The sequence below is a fragment of the Lagopus muta genome, chromosome 1, assembly GCF_023343835.1.
Source record: "Lagopus muta isolate bLagMut1 chromosome 1, bLagMut1 primary, whole genome shotgun sequence".
Lineage (NCBI taxonomy): Eukaryota > Metazoa > Chordata > Aves > Galliformes > Phasianidae > Lagopus > Lagopus muta.
In genome coordinates this window covers 186,368,621-186,391,301 of record NC_064433.1, presented here as the reverse complement: position 1 = coordinate 186,391,301, position 22,681 = coordinate 186,368,621, and the positions used below count along the sequence as shown (strand labels likewise).

The 22,681-nt window shown below is 37.9% G+C and overlaps 1 protein-coding gene across 7 annotated transcripts in view; it reads right to left on the bottom strand.

The window, feature by feature from the left end:
- Nucleotides 1-583: 583 nt before the first annotated feature.
- The window catches only part of GRM5 (glutamate metabotropic receptor 5), a 247,650-nt gene continuing 225,552 nt past the window's right edge, over nucleotides 584-22,681 (bottom strand). For 6 of the 7 annotated variants that reach the window (XM_048939815.1, XM_048939845.1, XM_048939829.1 and 3 more), the window contains 3 exons: nucleotides 13,401-13,496; nucleotides 11,706-11,867; nucleotides 584-5,427 (listed from right to left, as the gene is read on the bottom strand). In XM_048939815.1, coding sequence (XP_048795772.1) covers nucleotides 4,605-5,427; nucleotides 11,706-11,867; nucleotides 13,401-13,496 — 1,081 coding nt within the window. In that variant the 3' untranslated portion in view covers nucleotides 584-4,604. The remainder of the gene's footprint in view (nucleotides 5,428-11,705; nucleotides 11,868-13,400; nucleotides 13,497-22,681) is intronic. The other variant, XM_048939853.1, reaches the window with a different exon arrangement.

Below are 22,681 nucleotides of genomic sequence, written 5' to 3'. Positions count from 1 at the left end.
GCTACTGTAAAAACAGCAGTGTAACAGCACTGACAGCCTCAAAACAAAAGATTATTTCTCCTCTATAGAGAGTGTGATCCTCTTGACATACATGCTGTAAGTTCTGTATACTTATGGCATATACAGGGATTCAAATTTAGGAACCACTGTTTTCTGGATTTCCAGTTGAGTTATACGCTAAGATATTTTGATGTGTCAAGATGAGGGCAACTCTGATCATCTGCAGAGACACAGTGTTGGTTGCCTGAGTGAACTGAGTTCCTTTTGAAAGGAGGTGTTAAATTCTTCGGAAATCCTGACTTTAGACACCAAAGTTCTGTTCTGGGTCAGCTCTGACTTTGAACCCAACATTTTCTGTCTATCCCTTTCATGTTTTTCTTATCTCAACTCAGGAATGATTTATTAAATAGAGCAGCAAAGCTGCACACTTTCTTCTACAGAATTTACACTCACAATTATGCTGTTTTTCTGGCTTTTTTCTGTTTTTTTTGGCTCTCTAAATAATACATTTCCAAGTGAACTCCACTGCCATCCAGAATCTCAATCGTGGACTGTCCTTTCTATATAGTCTTTCTGGAGATTCTCCCACTTTTTTTTTTTTTTTTTTTTTTTTAATCACAAATTGTTCCTTTTCCAAATGCAGAAACTGAATAAAATCCAAACAAGCTATTTATTTTTTCTTTTAAAAGTTTTAACACATATTTTTAAATTATCAGTTAACTTTTAATTTAGTTTCGTAGCTGAGAATCAAAAGAAGAAAACAGCATTTTGTGACCAACCAGACTCCCATGAAACATCAACAAGTGCTTTGTAGACCATGATATAAGAATCTCTAGTCTGAAGTATTTGTATTGATTTAGGCACCAAATGTTCAGAGAGAAGTACAAGGAAGCACATATCCAAATTAATGCAATCACTCTTCAGAGCTAATTGAAAAATATTGTTCTTTTACAGTATTGCTAGCACTTCTTCACAATGAGCCTGCCAGAGTGATTCACTTTATTTCGAAAGTGTAGCTTCCAAAGATGCTTACACCTTTAATCTTCAGGGTTAGCCTCAAGCACAAAAGAAACAAGATCTCCTGAGATCCTTGTGGTCAAGAATGACAATGGATGCAACCTCTTGATATCCTTTCTGGCAGAACTAAACCATTATATACAATTTCAAGACATTTGGTACTGGAAAGTGTTTGCAATGGTAACCTTTACTCTTATGGCTGAAAAACTGCAGTTATATCTTAATGTCTGTAAAGGAGAGTAGCATATAAACAGCTTAATGAAATTATAATATCCCATAACATTCTTCTTTCTCTTATCAAGCCCTCTGGTTTCTTTTACAGGACTTTCCAGTTTGGCAAATCCCCCATGAAGCTTATTACAACTACGGTCATTACAGAAGAGTTCTCTCTGTCACCCAAAAACCTTGTAAGGTAACGTTGTCACATTCCAGCCTGTACAATTAAAATGTGTTCTGCCTTCTTTATATCTTGATAATGCTGACCTAACTTCTGCTGAAGATAGGCTGATAACTGAGAGGTACTATTGCAGCAGGTCTCGTCCTGGGTTCTTTTTGCCATTAAAAGTTTTGTTCTGGATGATGCACACAGAGGATGCATGACTCCTTCCAAAGTGAAAATAAGCAAGTGTTGGATAGTTTAACACTATAGTTTTAGCCTCCAAACACAGATGTTAAATTAAGTGTTTTGTGTAAGTGTGTGTTTGCACACACAAGTGCATGAATATATCATCTTGGCGATACAGACAAAAGTCTTCAAGAATCTGAGCAATAGCTGTGGTCAGCATTGTGCAGAACTGCAATTTGGGAGTAGATGAGGTATGTTTATGCTGAGTCATGCTTTGACAGTTTCTATTTCTCATTCCTTTCTACTCATTTTAAGATATTTCTACTGTTCATTATTTCACAGTGCAATGAAGCTCACACATTTTAGCAGGTATACATTAATATGCATCAACCAACATAAGAGTACAGAAATGAGTACCTATAATGCTGAGGAAAGTTCATGTTAGAGGAGGATCTAATAATGATGTTGGTCAATAGCTTAAAGTATAAGAGAATGTATAGTAATAGAATCCCTTTGACATTCACATTTGTCTCATCACACTCCACACATATCAAAACAATATTGCACCAATGGGAAACATACATTATTATATAAATCTTCCAAGAACAATATTTAAGTGGTCTAAACTCGCTGAGTAAGAATACTTGTGCCATAGGCTGATTGGACATGCCCTTTCCTGAAATGTGGGTTGTAACCTGTGAAAGAAGATGCTTTCTCCTAAAGACATGTGCATCTAGTAAAGGATGAGACATGCTAGTACTATGAACCAGGAAGGTAACAGCAAGCTCCTGTCTGGAAACCTTACTGCTTCATAGAACTGAGTCTGTGCTAACCAGTTTTGAGAGTAGGCAAGAACTATATGTAAGAAGGAAGGACCTACAATCATAGCTTGGTGTATCTCCTGGAATAGAGCTGAGTTGTGACCTGCCTGTTCATGCTACAGGCATAGCTAGTAAGTGACTGTAACTGGTAAAATAAACATGCCCATACACTTGATATTGGATAACACCAACTTGCACAAGGGTGTACAGGGTTCTTAGGGCACCTCTGCGAGTTGTGAGCCTGGTTTTGCTCATCTACACTCTTTTTTTAATGCTATTTAAAAGCAAATTGCAGTGCAGCATAGTGGTGAAATTAATAAAGGGAACAAAAAATGCTCTTTGCTAAAGTACGTGAATCACGCAGTATGCTTTCTTTTCTAAAATCAAATGTTTGTTATTTGGGGCATGGAGGAGAGAAAAGGGGTATGGATTTTTATTACAAAATATTAATTATTTTTGAAGAAATAAAATCTAAGCTTTTTGAAAATCAAGCACAGAAGCCTGTTTTCAAGACTCTTTTCCATTAAGCTGTCTTCTTATAAGGCTGTATCAACTCAACTTTGAACTGAAGTACAACACTCGTCACTTCATACTATCCTTAAATAAAATAAAACAAACCAATAAAAGTTTGGCACCCAAGGACAGCTGTCACAAAGGAGAGAGCCAACACAGTGTGCGTTTAGGGCCTGACTTACGTGCTCTACGTAACTACACCTATTAAAAAATTATTTAACTTCTATTCAAACTGTAAATCCCTTCCTTGCCTTTATTCAAAAGTGCCATGACAGTATGAAGTGCACTAAACTGTATTACCTTGATATAGGAAAAAATACCAGTAATCCCCTTGCTCTTCTGTGAGTTGCTAAGAAACAAAGACTGTTCGCTCATATCTCATTAGGCCTTCTCTGCTTTAACCTTTACTCTGTATTGCTTTGAAAGTCTTTTTTTTTTTCTTTGTCACAGTTCATAGCTGCAAGGCATCGGCAGCTAAATAAAGTTAAAATTGTTGCTTATTAAAGAGTAGCTAAACCACCTCTAAGCAGATTTTTACACAGTTTTTTTCTCTACATATAAATTATGATTATGACAACCTTTCCATTGACAGTTAGCATTCATCATAATACAGATTGATCACTTAGAATACTGTCATTCAAAAACATGGAGAAAATCCTTACAGTGTTTACCTGTTCCTTGCGAGCAAAGACTAAGGGAGCCCGAATAAGTGTTATAACTGGCAATGTTAGCATAAGAACACCCATAAAAATGTGTTAATTTCAGTAGGGAATGCAGCTATGATATAGCTTGGTAGTGCTGCTAGAAAGAGAATATTCACCTCAACAACTTGCCCTGATAAGGGAATTACAAAACAGTACTCCAGAAAATATTTTTTTGCTACTTCATTATTAGTTGGCATCATGGTGAAATAGTCAGGAAATCTTCCTTGGGTTTTGTTGCTGTGAAGGTGAATCCAATGTTAACAAATTGATTTTTTTTATATACTGGTAGAAGAGAATTTCATAAACAAATGTGTAGGTTGAGAAGTCACTTGTAAAGCCCTCCGTATCGCAGTCACTCACTGCAAAGCCTCAGCTTAGTGTTATCCATGTGTAACGTATCACAGACACAATACGCTTCAGCAAAAAGTTTGATAGTTATTGAACATAGATTGCTGCTTTTTGAGATCTTCATAGAAAAAAAAAGAAAACTCGATAGGTTGGTCCTAGATTTGAGTCTCTTAGAAAATGTACATTCAATGTTTGGTCTTCTATTCTTGATAAAAGATCAAGGTTCACTTCTGGGTAAGGAATCAGAGTAAACAAACAAACCACTGTACAGTTGTTTACAATCTTGTTCCCCCCCCATTCACATATTGTACACACAGTTCGTTGTAATACTAAAGCAAAGCACTTGGTATGTAACTGATTTAACAGACTCCTTATAAGCCCTCAAAAATAGATTCAGTGTTTTTGAAAAGCCCATGTTTTTTTAAGGCCACGATAATCTGCCAAGAGTCATTTTAGAACATCATCATTAATCTGATGTTTCCACTGATCAAGCAACTCCACTTCTTCCTCTGTTTCTCACAAGATGACCCAATGCCCCTCACTCTATCTGCGTAAACACTGGAGATCTTGAAGTCTTGGCTGTCCCCCCACTACTTGCTTGTAGTCGTCGAGATCCAAAGTTGTCTTGAACTACATTCACAGCGAAGAAGAACTTTGAGTGTAATCTCTGATGAGGAGTGTGTCGTACTTTGGGGAAGATGGGATACAGAGAGCTGATTCGGAAACCGGAGAGCTGGGAGATGCACTTCCAGAGTCGATGGAGTCTCTAAAAGGAGAAGGAGGAGTTAAAGCTACCAGCTCCTCAAGGTCTTGCTTTGCTGATGGGGTTTCTGCAGTGCCTTCTTTGACGCTGCCATTTGATTGTTTCCTAGCTGACTGGGAAGCGCCATTGACTTCAATGGAAGGAAGTGGCTGGATTTCTGCAAACGTTGTCATTGTTGTGGGGAGCTGGATTTCTCGTGGGATCAGGTATGAAGAGCAGAGAGGAGTGGCCACCATTGTCCCTGGAGTGGCTGTTGAAAGCATCATAGAGTTCAGCTCACTGATGTTGGCTGTAAAACGAGTAACCACGCTACTGATCTGCTCCATGAGGGAGCCTTGCGAGGAGCTACTTCGCTGTGGAGGCTCAGACTGGAAGGTAGGGGCATCATCTTCTGTTCGGCTAACGGAGGCAGTTCTGTGGCTCACGGTGCTGATAGGCGAGGGAGTCTGCGGTCGGTACTGAGCTGGGTATTGCTCTTCTGCTTCTGAAACGTCGTAAAGCGTTTTGGCACTGGTCTCAGGAAATGTAGCGCTGCTACTATGTCGGCTACTATCTGTGCTTTTAGAAAAAGGCTTGATCACTGCAGTTTGATTGGGGTTTTCTTTTTTGTTGATGTGGATTGACAACCGCTGCCAAAGGTGCGCCCCTCTGCTGCTTTTCTCGTTCTGGGCCCAGGAAACTGATTTCCCATTAGAGCTGTAAATGGAAATGAGGTAAGATGGTAACTTGCATCAAAGTTAAAAACATAACCACTGAACCTATAGCATGGATATGTGTCATCTTAGATCTTATATTCATTATATAGCTGAGTGTAATTTAGTCGTCATATATCTATATCTAATCTATACCTATGTATGTCTGGCCATGCAGTGTATCTACATCCAAGATTTATACCTAGAATTCTAAGTAAACAAGCAGAGTGGATGCACTGATTGCACAGGCCACTTGTGCATCAAACTGTGATAGCTGATGGCCACTGCTGTCTCCTCTGTTGCTGCCCTTGGGGCATAGGCGGTATCTGACCCAGGGGGCATAGGTGGTGTAGGGGAGTGAGCAACTTGATGGTTTCCCTTCTGTTGGATTGGTGACATCAGGGGGACTATGGGACTGAGGAATGAGTGGAAGAGTGAGGAAGAAGTAAATGCTTGAAGAGAATAGGTGTGAGACCTGGACTTGGAGACAACAATAAGCATTTTGGTCCATGCTCCTCTAAATTAATCCTCTTAGTGTCATTTCTCTTCAGATCATCGTGCCTCGCTTTTTGTCAAAGTTGTTTATTTTTCTACTCTTACTAATTAAGGAAAGTTCTCATGGAACAAAGCCAGTTGCATCATCTATAAAAGCGCAGTATGCAATAGCTACTTTCTTTTTGTGTGTTCTTTAGGCTGATGAGCTGTTGATTGTACATACATTAACCTATAGTTTGTGGGATTCAGAAAGACCATTAACAATATTTCTTAGCTGAAATAGGCAATGACACTGAAATGATGTCTACAAGAAAAACATAACCTCCACATACAGATAAACATGCTTTATATATACAACACAACAGAACTTTAAACACTTTACTTTGATTTCTAAAATATTTGCAACAGCCATTTTAGATTTTTTGGAAATATGAGCACATTGGAGATGTTGATGAAGTGTCACAAATCAGTTCGTTTGCTTTTTCAGCCTGAAAGAGAAACACTCATACACGTTAGCCTGCTGTGAAACAGTTTTGCAAGACACACAGTTTATTCAACACAGATGACTTTATATCAGCCTTCATGTGGATGCTTGCCACATTCTATCAGTTTAATAGTTCTTCCGGCATCTAAAAAAGATGTGTGCTGATAGTAAACAAAATCTTTTTGTTTTACACTGCATGGAATTACAATGGATCATGTAACACAACACATTCTTTTCCCTTCAAAAGTAGCATGACAAAGTCCAGCAGATGAAGACAATGTAAACCAGAGATATTTTACGACAGGCTAGACTGAGATGAGCTACCCCCAAAATGCCAGACAGAAAACAGCTGATGGCTTGTTTATTGAGACACCCCTTTTGCTGTGCCTCAATTAGAGCGAGGGGGAAAAGTAAAATCTATCCTGTAGCACTGAGCACTTCAACTCTTTGCATCCCTGTAGATGTGATTCTGAGCTGAACAGCAGCTGGGACTTATGTCTTTCAGAGGAAAGCTGATGCCTCTGAGGACTGTGTGCTTCTCTTACTAGCAGGTACTCTGTAAATGCCAAGAGCCATTTGAGAGCCACAGCTCCTTGGCTATGCTTAGAGCTGAGCTTCCTTTGGGAAATGAGGTCTTGCCTCTTTTTCTGGCATGATGATGGTGGAACTTCCCTTCACATCCTGCAGAGAGTGAGCTGGACCAGGAGGCTGGGACATCTGGCCCTCTTACCTTGACCTAGCAGAAGAGAGCCTAGTTCTGATCCTGGGTGTTCTGCTTGGTGGGGCCTCTTCTCCTGCTGAGCTCAGATCTCAGAGCTCAGAGGGGTTTGTGACAGACCTGTCTGCCATAGGGACAAAGTAAATTCTACTAACATGCAGAAGGTGGTGATAGAAACACTTGCTCAGAGAAAGTTGCACTTGGCGTTGCACCACTTCCCACAAGCAGAATATTCTAGCTCTCCTCCGAAGTTCAGAAAGTGGCTCAGTAAGGAAGTTCAAATCCTATGGCTCCAGGTGTGCTCATGAGCACTAAAGGCTTGTAAGCATTTTCAGTTACCTGAAAGTCAGATTGTAAGAGGTTGTGAAAGGAACACACTCCTCCCTCCCTTATCTGGAGAAATGTGGAGGAAGTGTGATATGAGTCTGAGGAGCCTGGGGAAGGGAAAAGGATGACATTAAGGGAGACATCCAGCTAACAGTTACATATTCAATAGAAAAGCTGTTACCAATCCCCTTAATCCCAGTTTGATTTTGAGACAATCTTGACTTATGCATACGTTTATTGGCTCTGTGCTGTGCCCAAATGTAATCATGCTGTGTATGTGGCTCTAAAAGAGAGCCTGGGGCCCTAAAGGAGACCTAAAGGTTGTTTGATGTAAATTTTGGACAAAAGCCTGAAAGATTTGACCACTGTTCATTGCAAATTCCTTGATACTAAAAAAAAAAGAAAAAAAAAAGTAAAAGGAAACCTAAATAGAGAGCAAGCAGCAATTTATCCATAAAAATTGGAACACTGAACCCAGTGGTTAAAATTCCATCAGTTTGCCCAAAAACAATTGGAATTATAAATGTATCATCCCATTCATCATGCTAAACTATTTATTACACATCAGCACCCAAGTAAGGCATGTGATCATTTATCAGCTGTGTGAAAGGAGCATCATTTGTCTTCATATATTGGCTGGGTTAGAGGTAAATTTCAGGGGCAGTACTTTGAGATCCTGCTTTAGCTGCATGATCTCTCAGCTGAAAACCACTGCAACACACACGAATTAAAAACAGAGGTATAAAGGTACATTAGGGACATAGACTTTGATGCCTGCTAATGGAATATCACAACAAAGTGTTTACATTTATTATGACCAGCTGTTCCATGTCCCTTTGAGAGATGGGAAATTATATATCAGTAAATATTTAGAGGTTTCTTGTAAACAGATTTTATCTCCCTCAGCTGAAAACAGCAGAATTACACTCTCGTGCTCACAAAAGAATTCCACTGCTAAGTCTGGCTGAATACAGGACGTATTTCTCTGCTCTGTCCTTCCTGTTGGCACAACCCTGGAGCAGAGCAGAGGTCAAGTCAAATCTGGGGATAAGCAAACTCCGACTGGTGATACAATTTCCAAACCAAAACGTTGGCTATATATATATATATAGTAATATCTTTTGTGTGGTGTATTTTTTCATTGCCTTCACGATGGGTTAATTAGGCTGTTTTATGTAAAAGAGGGATTTCCTCAGAACTAGACACAGTCATTATTTTTCCTGTCTCTTGACTAAAAGCTGCTTGGATTTTGGTAGCTAAGCTTTTTTTCCAGCTTGCCAGACCTACCACAGTATAGCACGTAGAAGAAAGTGGTATAAATGAGAGCTTTCAAATATTCCAAATATTTCCTCTGTAGTTGTACACTGCTGACAGAATAACAATTAGTACTCTTTCTCATTTCCTCCCTTCCTTTCATAGTCATTTATGTTTTAGGGCTCTGTTGTGTATTCATAAGGGATATTAACTGCTTCTTATCCCCTGAGGTGATAAGAAAAATGTTCCTCTCTTATATATTTGTTTATTTTCTTTTCTTCTTCTTATTTTCCTATCCATCTGGAATAGATTGCTTTTTTCCTCTGTTTTTAAATTTTGTTTCAGATTTATTGCCCTGTAATGTGATTGTGAGACTGTGCACAGCTCTGCCACCAGGGTTTCTTTAGCCAGCTGCCATTACAGCAACTGCATTTTTTAACCCCTGCAAAATGCAGAAGAAAGGGATCGTAGAATCACAGAATGGCCTGGGTTGAAAAGGACCACAATGACCATCTAGTTTCAACCCCCTGCTATGTGCAGGGTCACCAACCATCAGACCAGGCTGCGCAGAGCCACGTCCAGCCTGGCCTTGAATGCCTCCAGGGATGGGAATCAGAAGGAGAACTGACAGTCACAGCAGCTGAAAAACCTGATATTCTAATAAGTCTGCCATTCTTATTAATTACATGAAGCTGTTAAGATTAATTCTGATGAAGAGTTCCCAGTAACTGGCATTTGGATAACTACTGAAACAGTATGTAATTTGAAAATAAGTCACTTATTCTCTTTTAAATAAGTTTAAATGAAATAGCCAAATCAGTTATGGATTCGGTATGGTCTGAGTGAGCTTAGAAAGCATATCTACAGATTTTCCATCAGTGGAAACTAGAATACAAAGGGGGTCAACAGAGTTTAAAACAAAAATATAAGGGAAAATTTATTCTCTGTTGTATAAGAAACGTTAGTATCTGATTCCAGATTTGAATAGGTGCAGCTAGTCAAAAGATACTGGTCAAAAACTGTGGAGACCTGTACGACCAGAATGGAACCTATGCTGACATGAATATGATAAATAATTAGTTAAAATTATTTTCTTTATAAGTCCAAAGGTGAAAGTTCATGTTTCAGAACATTCATTTGTCTAATTTTTTGAGCTAAATTTGCTAGCAAAGTTGTGCTTAGATATTTCAATGGCTTCAGTAAAATGTTGCATTCCAACTTGAAGCAATGTCTTGTTTTTTATGAAGCTGAGGTAGAAAAGGTATAACTTCAACATGGTGCAGAGCAAGATGGTTTATTAAGGACTACATTATTCTATGCCTTTTCTGCAGAAGCATCTGGCAGAGATAAGGAGGATAAACTACTGTACTTAGTCCGTGCAGCTTTCTGGCAAGGAGAAGTCTTGTTATTGGAAATAAATACTTGCAGTAAGAAGAAGCCATAGTCCTTCTCGAGTTCTCTGATGAAACCTTATTAAGGACTCAATGATACAATTACTCTGTCTAAGAAGGATTTACTGAAATCTTAGAATGGTTTGGATGGGAAGGGATCTTAAAGCCCCTGCCATAGGCTGATTGCTGCCCACCAGCTCAGGCTGCCCGGGGCCCATCAAACCTGTCCTTGAGCCAGCGTGGTTTTAGTTGGAAGGACCTTTAAAGGGCATCTAGTCCAACTCCCAAAGAAAGGAGGATAAATGGCTGAAACTGAGTGCAGAAATGTAGAAAGGTAGATAAACTAGTTCTGTTCTAACACAATAGCGATTTATAGTGTTTCCTTTCTTATTATAAATAGCTTTAGAGGAAATCTCTACATGCCTATACAATTGTTTCCCTGGGTGTAAGGCGGTTTTGCCATGCAGAAATATTACTTGGATCATTTAGCTTAAGTTATTCCCATACTATTTGTTCTCTGGAGATAAATAACAGTAAAACACAAAGGAGGAATGATTCAGGGTAAAAACTCATTTTGTCCTGATCTGAGTTCCATAAGTAAACATCTTTTGCAATTACATTGCAAACAAAAGCAATTGCTTTTCTATTAACAACAGCAAGGGCATTTACTAATATTACTCCCTGGAGTGTAATCAGTCATCACCTCCTTACCCTATGGAAATCACAGCTGGCATTTGCAAGAATGATTTTAATCTATGAGGATGAAAGGGACTGCTGACAGACAGAAACTTTGCCAACAACCTCCTAGCATGGCCACCAGTGACACCAACACTGAGAGCTTTCAGCAGTGCCTGGATAGAATGGGGGAAATTGAAGTGTTGGTATCTGAAGGAAATACTTCTGGGATTCTGTGACAATCTCCTAAAACTGAAGTGGGAAAAAACAGTGATGTAGGATGCAGTAACTTCTCTTAATCAGAAACTGCTTTTCAAAGCATCACACTGGGTACCCATTAATTGTGTTTTGTTACTTTTCATCTTAAATTCCTAGCTATTTGTAAGACATCTATATAGGGATCATTAGACCGCAACGTGAAAAATATCCACACTAAGGTTGGAACATCAAAATAATATTACATTGGGGATTGAGCACATGAGCTGAAAAATCCTATCCAGTTGAAGCTGTACAGCCCTCTTTAGGCTAAAAGGATGTAACTGGGATTCGCTCAGTGTCATGGGACTTCTTTATTAGCTTTACAGTACAAGGGAGAAAAGATTACACAATCTTTTCATTTTCCATATCACGGAATGGGTTGGGTCAGAAGGGAATTCAAATAGGTGGTCAGGTGGCTGAATCTGTCTTTTCCCATCAGCACTTCATCACAGTGATGCCCAGCACTGGCCTGGTACTTACAGACACAGACAGAAAAATGGCACCTACTTCCCTTCCTGCAACATCTCTGCTCCCTGGGAAGCTCCCAGGCTATGCAGTGACAAATCTGCTTAGCTCACAAAATAGGACAGGACCACTGGCCAGGACACTGTGGCTGGAGACAACAAGACACAGCCATCAAATGCAATTGCACTCTCTGTGAAGCAGCTGGTGTTCTTAACTGTTTGAGTAGGTCTTGCAGCTGACAGTCTTGCTGTGGCACTATTAGACTGACACAGTTTCCAGTCTTTTTGCCTGTTAGGGCATCCTCTTTAACAGGAACCTCTTTCTCATCTCTACTTGACTCAGATCGATTACATTCTGGAATGCAAACAGATTCTTCACTGTGAAGATACAAAATATAAAAAAGAAGTTTTTCAAGTGTATATATATGGCTGGGCAAACAGAGCTGAATACTGTACAACGACATACAGCTGTTTGACATTTACATGTACGTTTCTGCTCTTCATAATTCTCTTATATAGCAACTCCAGATAGCTTGAAAAGGAAGAATAATTATCACCAAATGCAATGGAATGTAGGAAAAAGATAAAAATTTGGACATCACACAGACAAGAAACAGAATCCCGGCTGACAAAGAAGTAACAGGTGTGTATACATTTGGTGCACCACTCAGCAGCAAGCATTCCTGATGTTACCTAAGTGGCAGAGTCCCCCAGGTGTGTGCTCAGCAGCATTATAGCTGAGAGCCTTGTGTAGATGAGTGGATTTCAGTACCCAAAGGGGACATAACACGGTGCGAGTATTTCACTGAACATCCTCCTGCAGTGATAAAATCCACCTGTGATGCAACACTCGGGGAAAAGTAAAGGTGTAATTTGGTCTTGTTGTGCTCTATGGCTGCATTTACAAAAACCTTACAGGGGATGATAAGGATCTTTTAATAAATAGTAAAGCAAATGTTTCTAACTTGCTGTAGAGTGCAACACAGTCGTAAAATGCTTTTTAAGAGTAATTATACCCTTAGATTTTTAATCAACTGTGGTACATAGGATTTTCTGTCCTATGGGAGAATCCAGCATTTGGAAATCTGATTGGATTCAAAATGAAATGAACAATTCAAATATTCAAACATTTCACAGAATTAAAGTGAACCGTTTGAAATATTTCATTGCAAAAACCTAAAAAAGTGTCCTTATTAAGACAGTTAATCCCAGGAACAGTTAGAAATATAGTTCATAATACTAATTAAAATCATTGATACATAATGTTGTGCATTATATAATGTCTGAAACAAAAAGAAATATCTAAATTAGATGCAATGGAGAAAGTTCTAAAAGATGTTCTGAGCTCTATTTAAAATGATTTTGAAACCTTTCCTTAAAACCACTGTGAAACTTAACACTTTCCTACAAGCCATTTTGACTGAGAAGAACCAACATTTTCATATTAGAATGCGTTCTTTTTTTTTTTTTTTTTTTTTTTTTTTCTTTCTATTTTTATGCAGTCTTTTGATTAGACACAAAATGCAGCCTCTATTCCCAAGGAGCTATGGAGCTTCTCACTCAGTGTTTAAGTGCTGTCTCTCTTTCCCTGCTCTACTGGGTTAATGTCAGGTGTAAAGTTTCTCCTTCCCAAAGCACCATATTATGACAACATCACACAGGACATGTGGTTTGCATCACTCAAATGAACACAGTGCAGGTTTTCTGTTTTTTTTTGTTTTTTTTTTCCAGTTAGATGAAACACAGAAATCAGCAGTGGCCATGTGTTTTATTTTAGAGATGTATATTTTTTTCTAGACATATGGGATGCACAGGAATTACAGAGAGGATCTGGGCTGGCACTGTCCCAGGGCTGCTCCCCTTGTTCACAAACATATCACACTGACCTAAGGCCACTTGCTGTTAGCTTACCTGGTCATTGTAGCTCTCCCACCATTCCCCATACTCCCTTTTGGGGTGAAACACTCTATTTCCGACTTGTGCGGGGCCAGTCTCCTGCCTTTGTACCTAATAAATCACGACAACAACAGGAGCAAACAGAAAGAAGTGATTGTGTGCTCAGCTTTCTCTGACAGCTGCTGTGCAAAGGGCCATGCACATGAAGGTTACTGTGGCAGCAGTGGGGTACAGTGCAAAGCAGCTGTGGGAGCAGTGGAGTAGTGGCGTAAAACCGCAGGACTATGCTCAAGCAAACAGTGCTATGCATGTGAGGTGCTCACCATTTATTCATATATATACATGTAGGATGAGCTAAAAAATTCTATAGAATAACACAGTAACCTTTAGCGATTTGGGGAGTAAGAACAAAATGTGAAGGCCAAACAGTTTAAGCCAAACAACACTATAATTAAGGAGCAGTGAGAAACCAACTGGTGGCCATCTTCTCAATCCTAACTTCATCTCTTTCTCTGACACTCCACATCTGTAATACTTGACTTGTTCCTCAGCTTGACAAAGCAAGCACCAACATTGTTGACCACTTGGGTAAAATATGGTTGAGTTCACTGTTCATGTATTGAAAGGGCCTTTTTCTTTCCATTCGCAATAAAAATGACTTGCAGGGGTGTAGACATGAAGTCAAGTGGAAGCAATCCCAACGCTAGAGCCCAGTGCAGTACTGTGAGCGTATTAAATACCATACCTGGAAATTGGATAAAAAATTACTTGGATAAACAGTTTATTCCTTGAGGATTTAACTAATCCCCTGACAGGATACTAGGATAAGACTTGGTCAGCTCTGAACACCTACATGGGATGTGAGCTTTGCAGAGATCTTATACTGTCTCTCTTCCCAGTGATGACTTATGCCCTAATTGTGCAAATTCCTGTGCTGTGTGTTGAAATATCTATTCAAATGCTTGAATAAAATTTGTGCAAAATGCGTGCAGCAGATCATTTCTCAAATGCTTGCTTGTGATATTCCGTTCCTGTCTACTCTAAGTTACATCACTGGTATCTAAGAAAATTCTGAAGGAGAAGTCTGTTAATTTTAACACTGCATGACAGACTAAATGGATTGTTTATTGCTTGTCCTTTAACCTGAACTAGAGAGAAAAATATATCTCTAAGACAACAATTCTGTAAAAGAGAAATAATTTGAGTGAACACAAAGGTGGATGCAGTTATAGTAGATCTTCAGAGGTAGTGCAGATTGTATAAGTAACTGAGGAAGAAGCTTAGTGGACCTGAGAGTGAATTGGAGACAGTAAAATGAGATGTGCTCAGTGCAGAGGAGTCTTTTCATTTACAAATTATAGCCTTACTGAAAGAAGAAACAACTGGAGCTTTGCAGACTGGCTACCAAAGGTTTTAAGTCAATCCACAGGGCAGTATGTGCCATGTTCCCAAACAGGCATGAAGCTCATGCAGGACAAATGTGTATTAAATGAAAGTCGATTCCTAGGGCAGAGGAAAAAGCAGAAGGGCTTACAGAGTAGATAAATTCTCTGAAAAATACAAAAGAAATCAAACTGGATCATACAAATTTATTTGGGGTAGCAAGAGAAAAGGAGAAAAGAAAGAAGAATATGTGGAAATTTCACAGAAAAGAAAATGAGATAAAGTTGGTATGGAGGTGTTAGATGTCAAAGAATGTAGAGTTTAGAGAGAAAACAGTTACTTTTAGACCTGATAACCAGAAGAGGCACTTTGTACCCAAGAAACAGAAGAAGAAAAAGTCTAAGAGAAGGAATTTGGAGATCCTAAATGCTCACAATAAGTTGAATTCCAAAAAGTAGGCATCAGAAGAAAAGAAAGAGGTGAAATTTCCTTGGCAACTTTGTTCTGAAGAACCTTTGGTTAGGATGCTTGTGACATAGATAAAGAAAATGCTCCATTCCCTAGCCATCACTATATATTTCATTGCCCTGCAAGTCTGCAGAACGGATCTCAGAGAGATTGCTATGAATCTCTCAAGTTTTGCCATCCACTCAAGAGCAAAAGAACCATCAGAAAAAGCACGCTACTCTTAGACTGCCCTCGTAGTAACTACTCCATGGCCATTCATTCAGTGCTAAACATCCACGTAATTATGACAAAAGTAACAAGCTTTAATAAACCCTCCAACTGCGGAACATGCATTTAACCTGTGAAGGGTTCTTAGTGTAATCAGACTGGAAAGGCGAAGGGTTCAGCATAAAAAAAGGTTTTCAAGATTCAGAATATGTAAAGGTTATGATTTACCTCAGAATGTCTTGTATTTCAAAAAAGTCAAGATACTTTTCCTCTTTGCTGTTAAAACAGAGAATAGCTATAAATTATTTAATATGCAAAGAAAATATTAAAAACAAGCTAACAACAACAACAACAAAAACCAACCAACCCTTAAACTTTTATTTTCATTTACCACTAAAAAAAGTTAAGATTATAATAATTTTGCATTTCACCTGAAGAATGGAGGAGACATAAACAAATTTCTTTCCTTAGAATCAGTTCTGTAACTGTGTACTGGTTGGAAAAAAGAGAGAAAACTATGCATCAGGACACAGTGTGACTAAAGAGCAAATGTAATGTAAGAGCCAGTGTAACGAAATTCTGTTGAAGGCTTTGAAAAGTTCTGAGTTTATTTTTCAGACTTTGTTTTTCTATTCATTTATTATTTTAGCATCTGTGGGTAAGGATCTGCAGGCTGTTTCATTCTTGGGCTGGGAGAAATCATGTCTGTGCTGGGATTTCCCTATACTAGCAGAAAACACCAACACAACTGCTTAGATTTCAGGGATTATTACATCTTTTCCTTGCTGCCTCCAACTTCTATGAAAGGACTTTTCATAGACCAAATTAATAGATTCTATTGAGGAATAAGAACAGAATCGCTCTTAATGACACCAATAATAATCCATTACAATACTTTAGACATCAGTTTTACATTTCTTCATTTGTAAATCCTTGCTTTTCATTTCCCCTCCACTGAAGCTGTGGGCTCCTCTACAAACAAGTGCTGATACTTTTCAGATATGGAACTTTTTAGGGTATGTCTTCACTGTAGAGTGTGGTGCTGGCATCCTGGTGATTCTGAAGTGACTTTAGGCTGAAACCCAGATGTGGTTACGTCACCTCCACACTCATATCCTTTGAAAGGGTCTTGGAAAGGATCAATTTCATAAGGTGGTACGTAAGTTAATTAGAGGACGTTGGTGGACCAGACCTGAGAAAAGTGTCATATCTTAAATTTCTGTATAGTTTCGTCAAAGACTTAACCAAATCATTGAAAAAGTAGTCTAGTCTCTGTAAATGTGAGTGGTAGTAAAATATCTACACTACACTGACTGAGAAAGATTACCCAAAAGACAAGCGATTCCAATAGCAAAAAGTAGGTTTTCAGATAATATGATCTCTGAAAATAAATCCCAGCAATTAGAAACTGGCTTTTACCCTTAGGCATAAGATTTTTTTTCTCTCTCTCAATTTTTTTTTTTTTTTTTCAGTAAAAATTAAGAAATTAAACTAAATAAAATATATCTTAGGATATCTTTGGTTTTTGAATGCAATGCCAAGCAAGTTTGTTGTGTAAGACAAGGAGATGTTCAGCACTTCAGTTCAGTACTTCAAATGCAACCTCACACTGATATGCAGAAATTTAATTATTTATTGAGTACCAAATGTTACTTGGTACTCTTCAGATCTGAAAGGAGTAGCTTTGATGAGCAGGCTTTTTCTACTGCAAAGTAGGAGTAGTATATTCACAAAACTGTGCCTTGGTACCTTGCAGGAGTGGTGAAAATGATATTTCCATGAGAACACTTAACAGGACAGAGGATATTTAGAAAAATCTTACTGTGGGACAAGGGCTAATCCTGGGGACGTAAATTCAGCATTGTACTGACTAATTTCTGACACCCTTGTGAGTTAATAAGATTCTGGTTTTTTTTTGTTTGAGACACTGAATGCAATATTAGATATCTGAGATTATTTCCAAATCATGCATTTCCCTGTAAGTTAACAGTAAACAAAACAGGAAACATTTATTAATTCAATCTCAACGTTCTCATTTGCTCCATTTGGAAATGAAAATAAATAAATCTGTAAAAAGGGAATTTAATGCTGGAGAGGAGAAGAGAGGAGAGGAGAGGAGAGGAGAGGAGAGGAGAGGAGAGGAGAGGAGAGGAGAGGAGAGGAGAGGAGAGGAGAGGAGAGGAGAGGAGAGGAGAGGAGAGGAGAGGAGAGGAGAGGAGAGGAGTGGAGAGGAGAGGAGAGGAGAGGAGAGGAGAGGAGAGGAGAGGAGAGGAGAGGAGAGGAGAGGAGAGGAGAGGAGAGGAGAGGAGAGGAGAGGAGAGGAGAGGAGAGGAGAGGAGAGGAGAGGAGAGGAGAAGGGATTCAGAAAACTTTACAGTACATGGATGAAATATCATCTCTTTGCTCTCCATTGCTTTTACTCAATGTGCTTATCTTGGAACTTGTCTTTTCAATACGCTTATGTTTGGAACTTGTACACTTGTAACACTCAGACTGCTTAGAATTTCAAAGCTGACCACCTTTCCAGGCTGTTATGTCAGATTTTATGTGCAAGTAGTATTTTTCACCAGCACAATTACTTGGTCTTGATATTAAGAAATGATGAATATCTTGCATTTCATAGGAGCAGAATTGGGGCTGACCTTTAGACTAATTAAAGCAATACGTGTATGAAGATTTCTGCATAAATGGATGAAGAATGGACTATGAGGAATATTTAGCATTGTTACTGCAAAGAGTGTTTTGAACTGCAAATATACTGTGTTTTGAAAATCAGTTAGTTATACAAGGCTGGTCATTCTATTTTGATATAGCATTCCATTGCCCTGAATACTTTTAAAGAGGTCTCAGCTAGTTATGGATATTTTTCCATTTATATAATTATATATTATATATAATTATATATAATATATATATTATATTAAATATAATATTATATATTATATATAATATATATATATATTATATATATATATATAATATTATAATTATATTAAATTATATATCATTAAGTACGGAAATTTAAAATTGTTTCTTTTAAAAAAATCAGCATATAAACATTGCTTGCCTAATAGCAAAACTCCATCAAACAAATCCTCTTAAAGCCAAATGCATAATTAGTTTCTGCAGTCTATTCTTTTAAACTATTTTTCTTTTCTTTACAATTTTTTTTTAAACAATTTATTTTAATTAAACAATCATATGTAGCTGCAACTGGTGGGTTCAAACTACCTTTTTGATGGCATGATATGCAAAGCGTTATACTGCGTCAAGGAAAGAAGAGTAGACCCATAGCACAATATTGCCGGTGTGTTTATCTACGTTATTCCAAAAGGGGCATGATGTTGGACAAAGACTGCTGTAAGATTTTTGCACATTACCATCTTATTTACATGAAATGTGGTTCTGCCTGGCTTATTCACTATTTTGAATTACTGTTCTTTCTTTCGCAGGTTTATGCAACTACAGATGTCATGGGAAGGTCTCACTACTTTATTCATCACTTCATTCATTATACTGAATAGGGAAGTTACACTTCATTTGCTCTGAAGTGTCGTAAATGTTAGAAACTTCTTTAGGTTTGTGAAATGGATGGATGGGGCTGTGTCTTGACTTGGATTTGATTTCGATGTGACATTTTCCAAATTTGTTGTCTTATAAGAAAGAGGTTTCTCAAACTGTCTCTTTTCTGCTACCTCATTATTGAATTGTGAACTGTAAAATGATTTTATTTTTTGGCAATGTATAATTGTGTTCTAAGTCTTAAACTGCCAGCACTTTGGATAATTACTGCATCAAAACTACAGCAAAGTTAAAGTGTTGTTGGTTTTATATATTTTAGCAGACCCCTGGCTATATTATAATTCATACAGGCATTTACATAGGAGTAGGCCAGGTCATGTCTTGTCTAGACCTTGTAAGGAGACTAGATATCTTTGTCTTCTTGTGATAGAATCACAGAATGGCTTGGGTTGGCATGGACCTCAAGGATTATCCAGCTCCAGCCCCTCCATCGCAGGCAGGGCTGCCAACCTGCACATTTAATACTGGAATTTTCATAATAAATAAAATGCCAGTTCATATCAAAGTATGCTCTGGAAAGAAGCAGAAGTTGGTTTGGTAGAAAAATCTCTGCTCTGACCAGATGGTAGTCTGCAACAGGAGTTACATCCTGTTGTGTAAAGACAACAGAACATATGTGTATATGCATGCAAAATGGACATAAGGAAATTTGAATGGCTTGTCTGGGCACTCTTTAGTGTGATGGGTAAGAGAAATACTGATACAGTGCGCGGTGTCATTTATTTGTCACAACAATTTCAGGAGACAGGTTGGAGGATGAAAAGGTAAGAAAGATAGACACTACTGTTAAAAAATCTACTACCAAACTGCTGGCCCCATCATTACTGTTCCTTCCTTTTTTTTTTTTTTTTTTTTTTTTTTTTTTTGTATTACACTAACAAGATTGCATTTTTCCATCTAGAGCATATTTGGGCAAGAGTAGACAGGGAACTGTTTACAATGTAAATTTGTTTGAACAGTTCAGCCATAGGATTTGATTCAAAATGATGGAGACACTGTCTTATACAAATAAATCAAAAAATTAAGCTTGAATACATGAGCTCAGTCAATGCAGCCAAACAATTTATATCAATCAATCATTATTTTAATTAAATTTGAGGGGAAAAATTCAAAACAACAACACTAACACTGCACACATTAAAATTCATTGTGATCAGGGCAGTCAAGAATATAAATTCATTGTACAGAGGGAATATTTTAGCAACAATTCATCAAAATCTTTCATACCTAATAACTTTCACTAAGTTACATTAAATATTCTTCAGTCATTTCACAATATTTGAAGTTTAATTAATCACAGCATCAAGCTTGTCTGAAAAAACACCAGGAGCAGTTTATCTAGAGAAAAATGAAGGACTTAAACAATTCAGCAACCTCACAATCCACGTTTTGTAGCATATTAGGTTTAGATAGCTCAGAATGTTTCCCTTGGGAGCTGGTTAGTTAATAAATGTAGACTAATCTGTCAAAAGGATAATGACTTCCCCTGAAGAATCAAAGAATTTTCCTGCATGCATCAAAATTCTTTTTTAGCAAGGCCATGAAGCAAACAACTTATATCTTGTATCACTTTGCTTACATTTCTGAATAAGAAAAATTCTCTTTGAGGCAGACATTCCGCTCATCTCAGTTGCTACCTTCTCTAGTGGCATTATATCGTGTAAGAGATTTACTCCTCCACTTTTTTTCTGCAATTTTATAGTACAAAGTCATCCAAACACCTCTGAGCAATTTGTAGTTCATGGTCCCATTGAAACAACACATGTAGGAGTTAATTTTTAACAATGAGGGGATTTTTTTGGTACATGATAATCTCTCAGTGACTTCTTTTGTTTTATGGTAATCTTTATTTCCCTCTTTTTGTAGCACTTTTACTTTTCACCTTTCAGTGGGATTTATGATGCTGAGACGAGCAATGGCTAAATGCTGGTCACTGTTAAAAGTTTAGAGATGGTGAACGCCATATCTGTAATGCAACTTCTTAAGCATGAGTTCTCCTAAATCATACTGTTTACTAATCCCCTGTTTAGATGCACTCCACTCCCCCAAGAGCTAATATAAATAATTAAGTTGTCAAGAAATGATTTGCCTGTTCTATAAAACTTCAAGATTTCAAAAAACATCATTGCCTCTCTCCACTTTAAAATTTTTGTTTGTTTGTTTTTGTTTGTTTCAGTAAGATAAAATGAGAACTGTAAAAGATTTTTTACTGTAAAGTTAGTATAAAAATTTGATGGATGTTACACTTATAAGACAAAACAGACCCAGGGTGGTCATTGTCTGACATAGATAATCACTGTTCTTTCCAACAGGCTGGAAAATAACTTTCTGCCTTCACTGATCAGTTGTTTTATACAAGCCAGAATGGCTCCACCGGGCTTCAAGAGGAAAGCAATCCATCCTGGCCTAGCTGACAGACTGTTAATACAGCTTGTTATGAGCTGTGGTATACCTGTCATGAATTCAACATCATGAGGTTATCACCTCTGTTATGCTCTAAAGTTCCAGAGTTAACCAGTGCAACCACTTGCACTGCTTGCACTAAGAGGTATCTAGCAATTTGGCTGGGAATATTGCTGAGCATGAACTCATAACCCCTGCCCTGCTGAAGCACAGTAAGTACAAAGATTCTCATATGAGTTTGGAGGAAAACTGTGGCATTTTTTCTATCATTATTCAAAATGTGTAGAAGAAATGGCTCATGCTGCATATAAATGAAGACAAAATTGGCACTTGTACAGTAAGAAATGTGTCCGCATAGAATATTCAGTGGCAGGAACTCACAATCAGTATCTTTCTCAATGACAGCATACTTAAATGCCAGCCAGCTCCAGCTTTCAGCAAACTCCTCCCATCTTTCTTTTACACTGCTGTCACAGGCTGGTAGGCCCCCTGGGACAACCCTGTCTTCTTTACAGCATTATTTGCTCCGTGTCAAGTAACCACTTTGTTTCATTTCTCAGAATGCTTACCCTCTTGAGGTATTATCTTGCATATTTATGCCAGAATTCCTTTGCATGTTTGCATACACATATTATAAAATCATTTCATTACAACTTGATGTCCACGACTTCAGTCTATCCATTTATGGGTTGATGGTTGGACTAGATGATCTTAGTGGTCTTTTCCAACCTTAATGATTTTACGAATCTAAGACTTACGGATATGTCCCTCAACCAGTCAGCCTTCTCAGTGTTTTCCTCATTATTAGATGTAACAGTTGGATCTTTCAGATGTTTCTGTAACAGCTAAGATCACTTCTTATGTTAGCTCAAGCCTGAAATTTTTGGTTCTTAATTTTTACTTCTATTTGAGAAATTTCAATTCAGGCTTTGGAAAAAAAGTCACTTTGAGATTTTGATGCTGAGATAAAATATATTGGTGTACGATATAGTATTTTAACTGCAATATTTTATAACCATGAATGGTAGCTTCTACGTTAATTCAAGGATATTTGTCTAATTTTTGGATCAAAATATATCCTGTTTGAATTGTAACAAAACAGATATAGCAACCGTAAGATGAAAAAAAAAAAAAAAAAAAAAAAAAAGGAGAGAGAGAAGAGGGAAGGAGGAAGAAAACAGTCACTCCTTGCAGAAAACAAAGTGCACAGCATGACTGTAAACACTTTCCAGAATGCTTCATTATGGCACAGT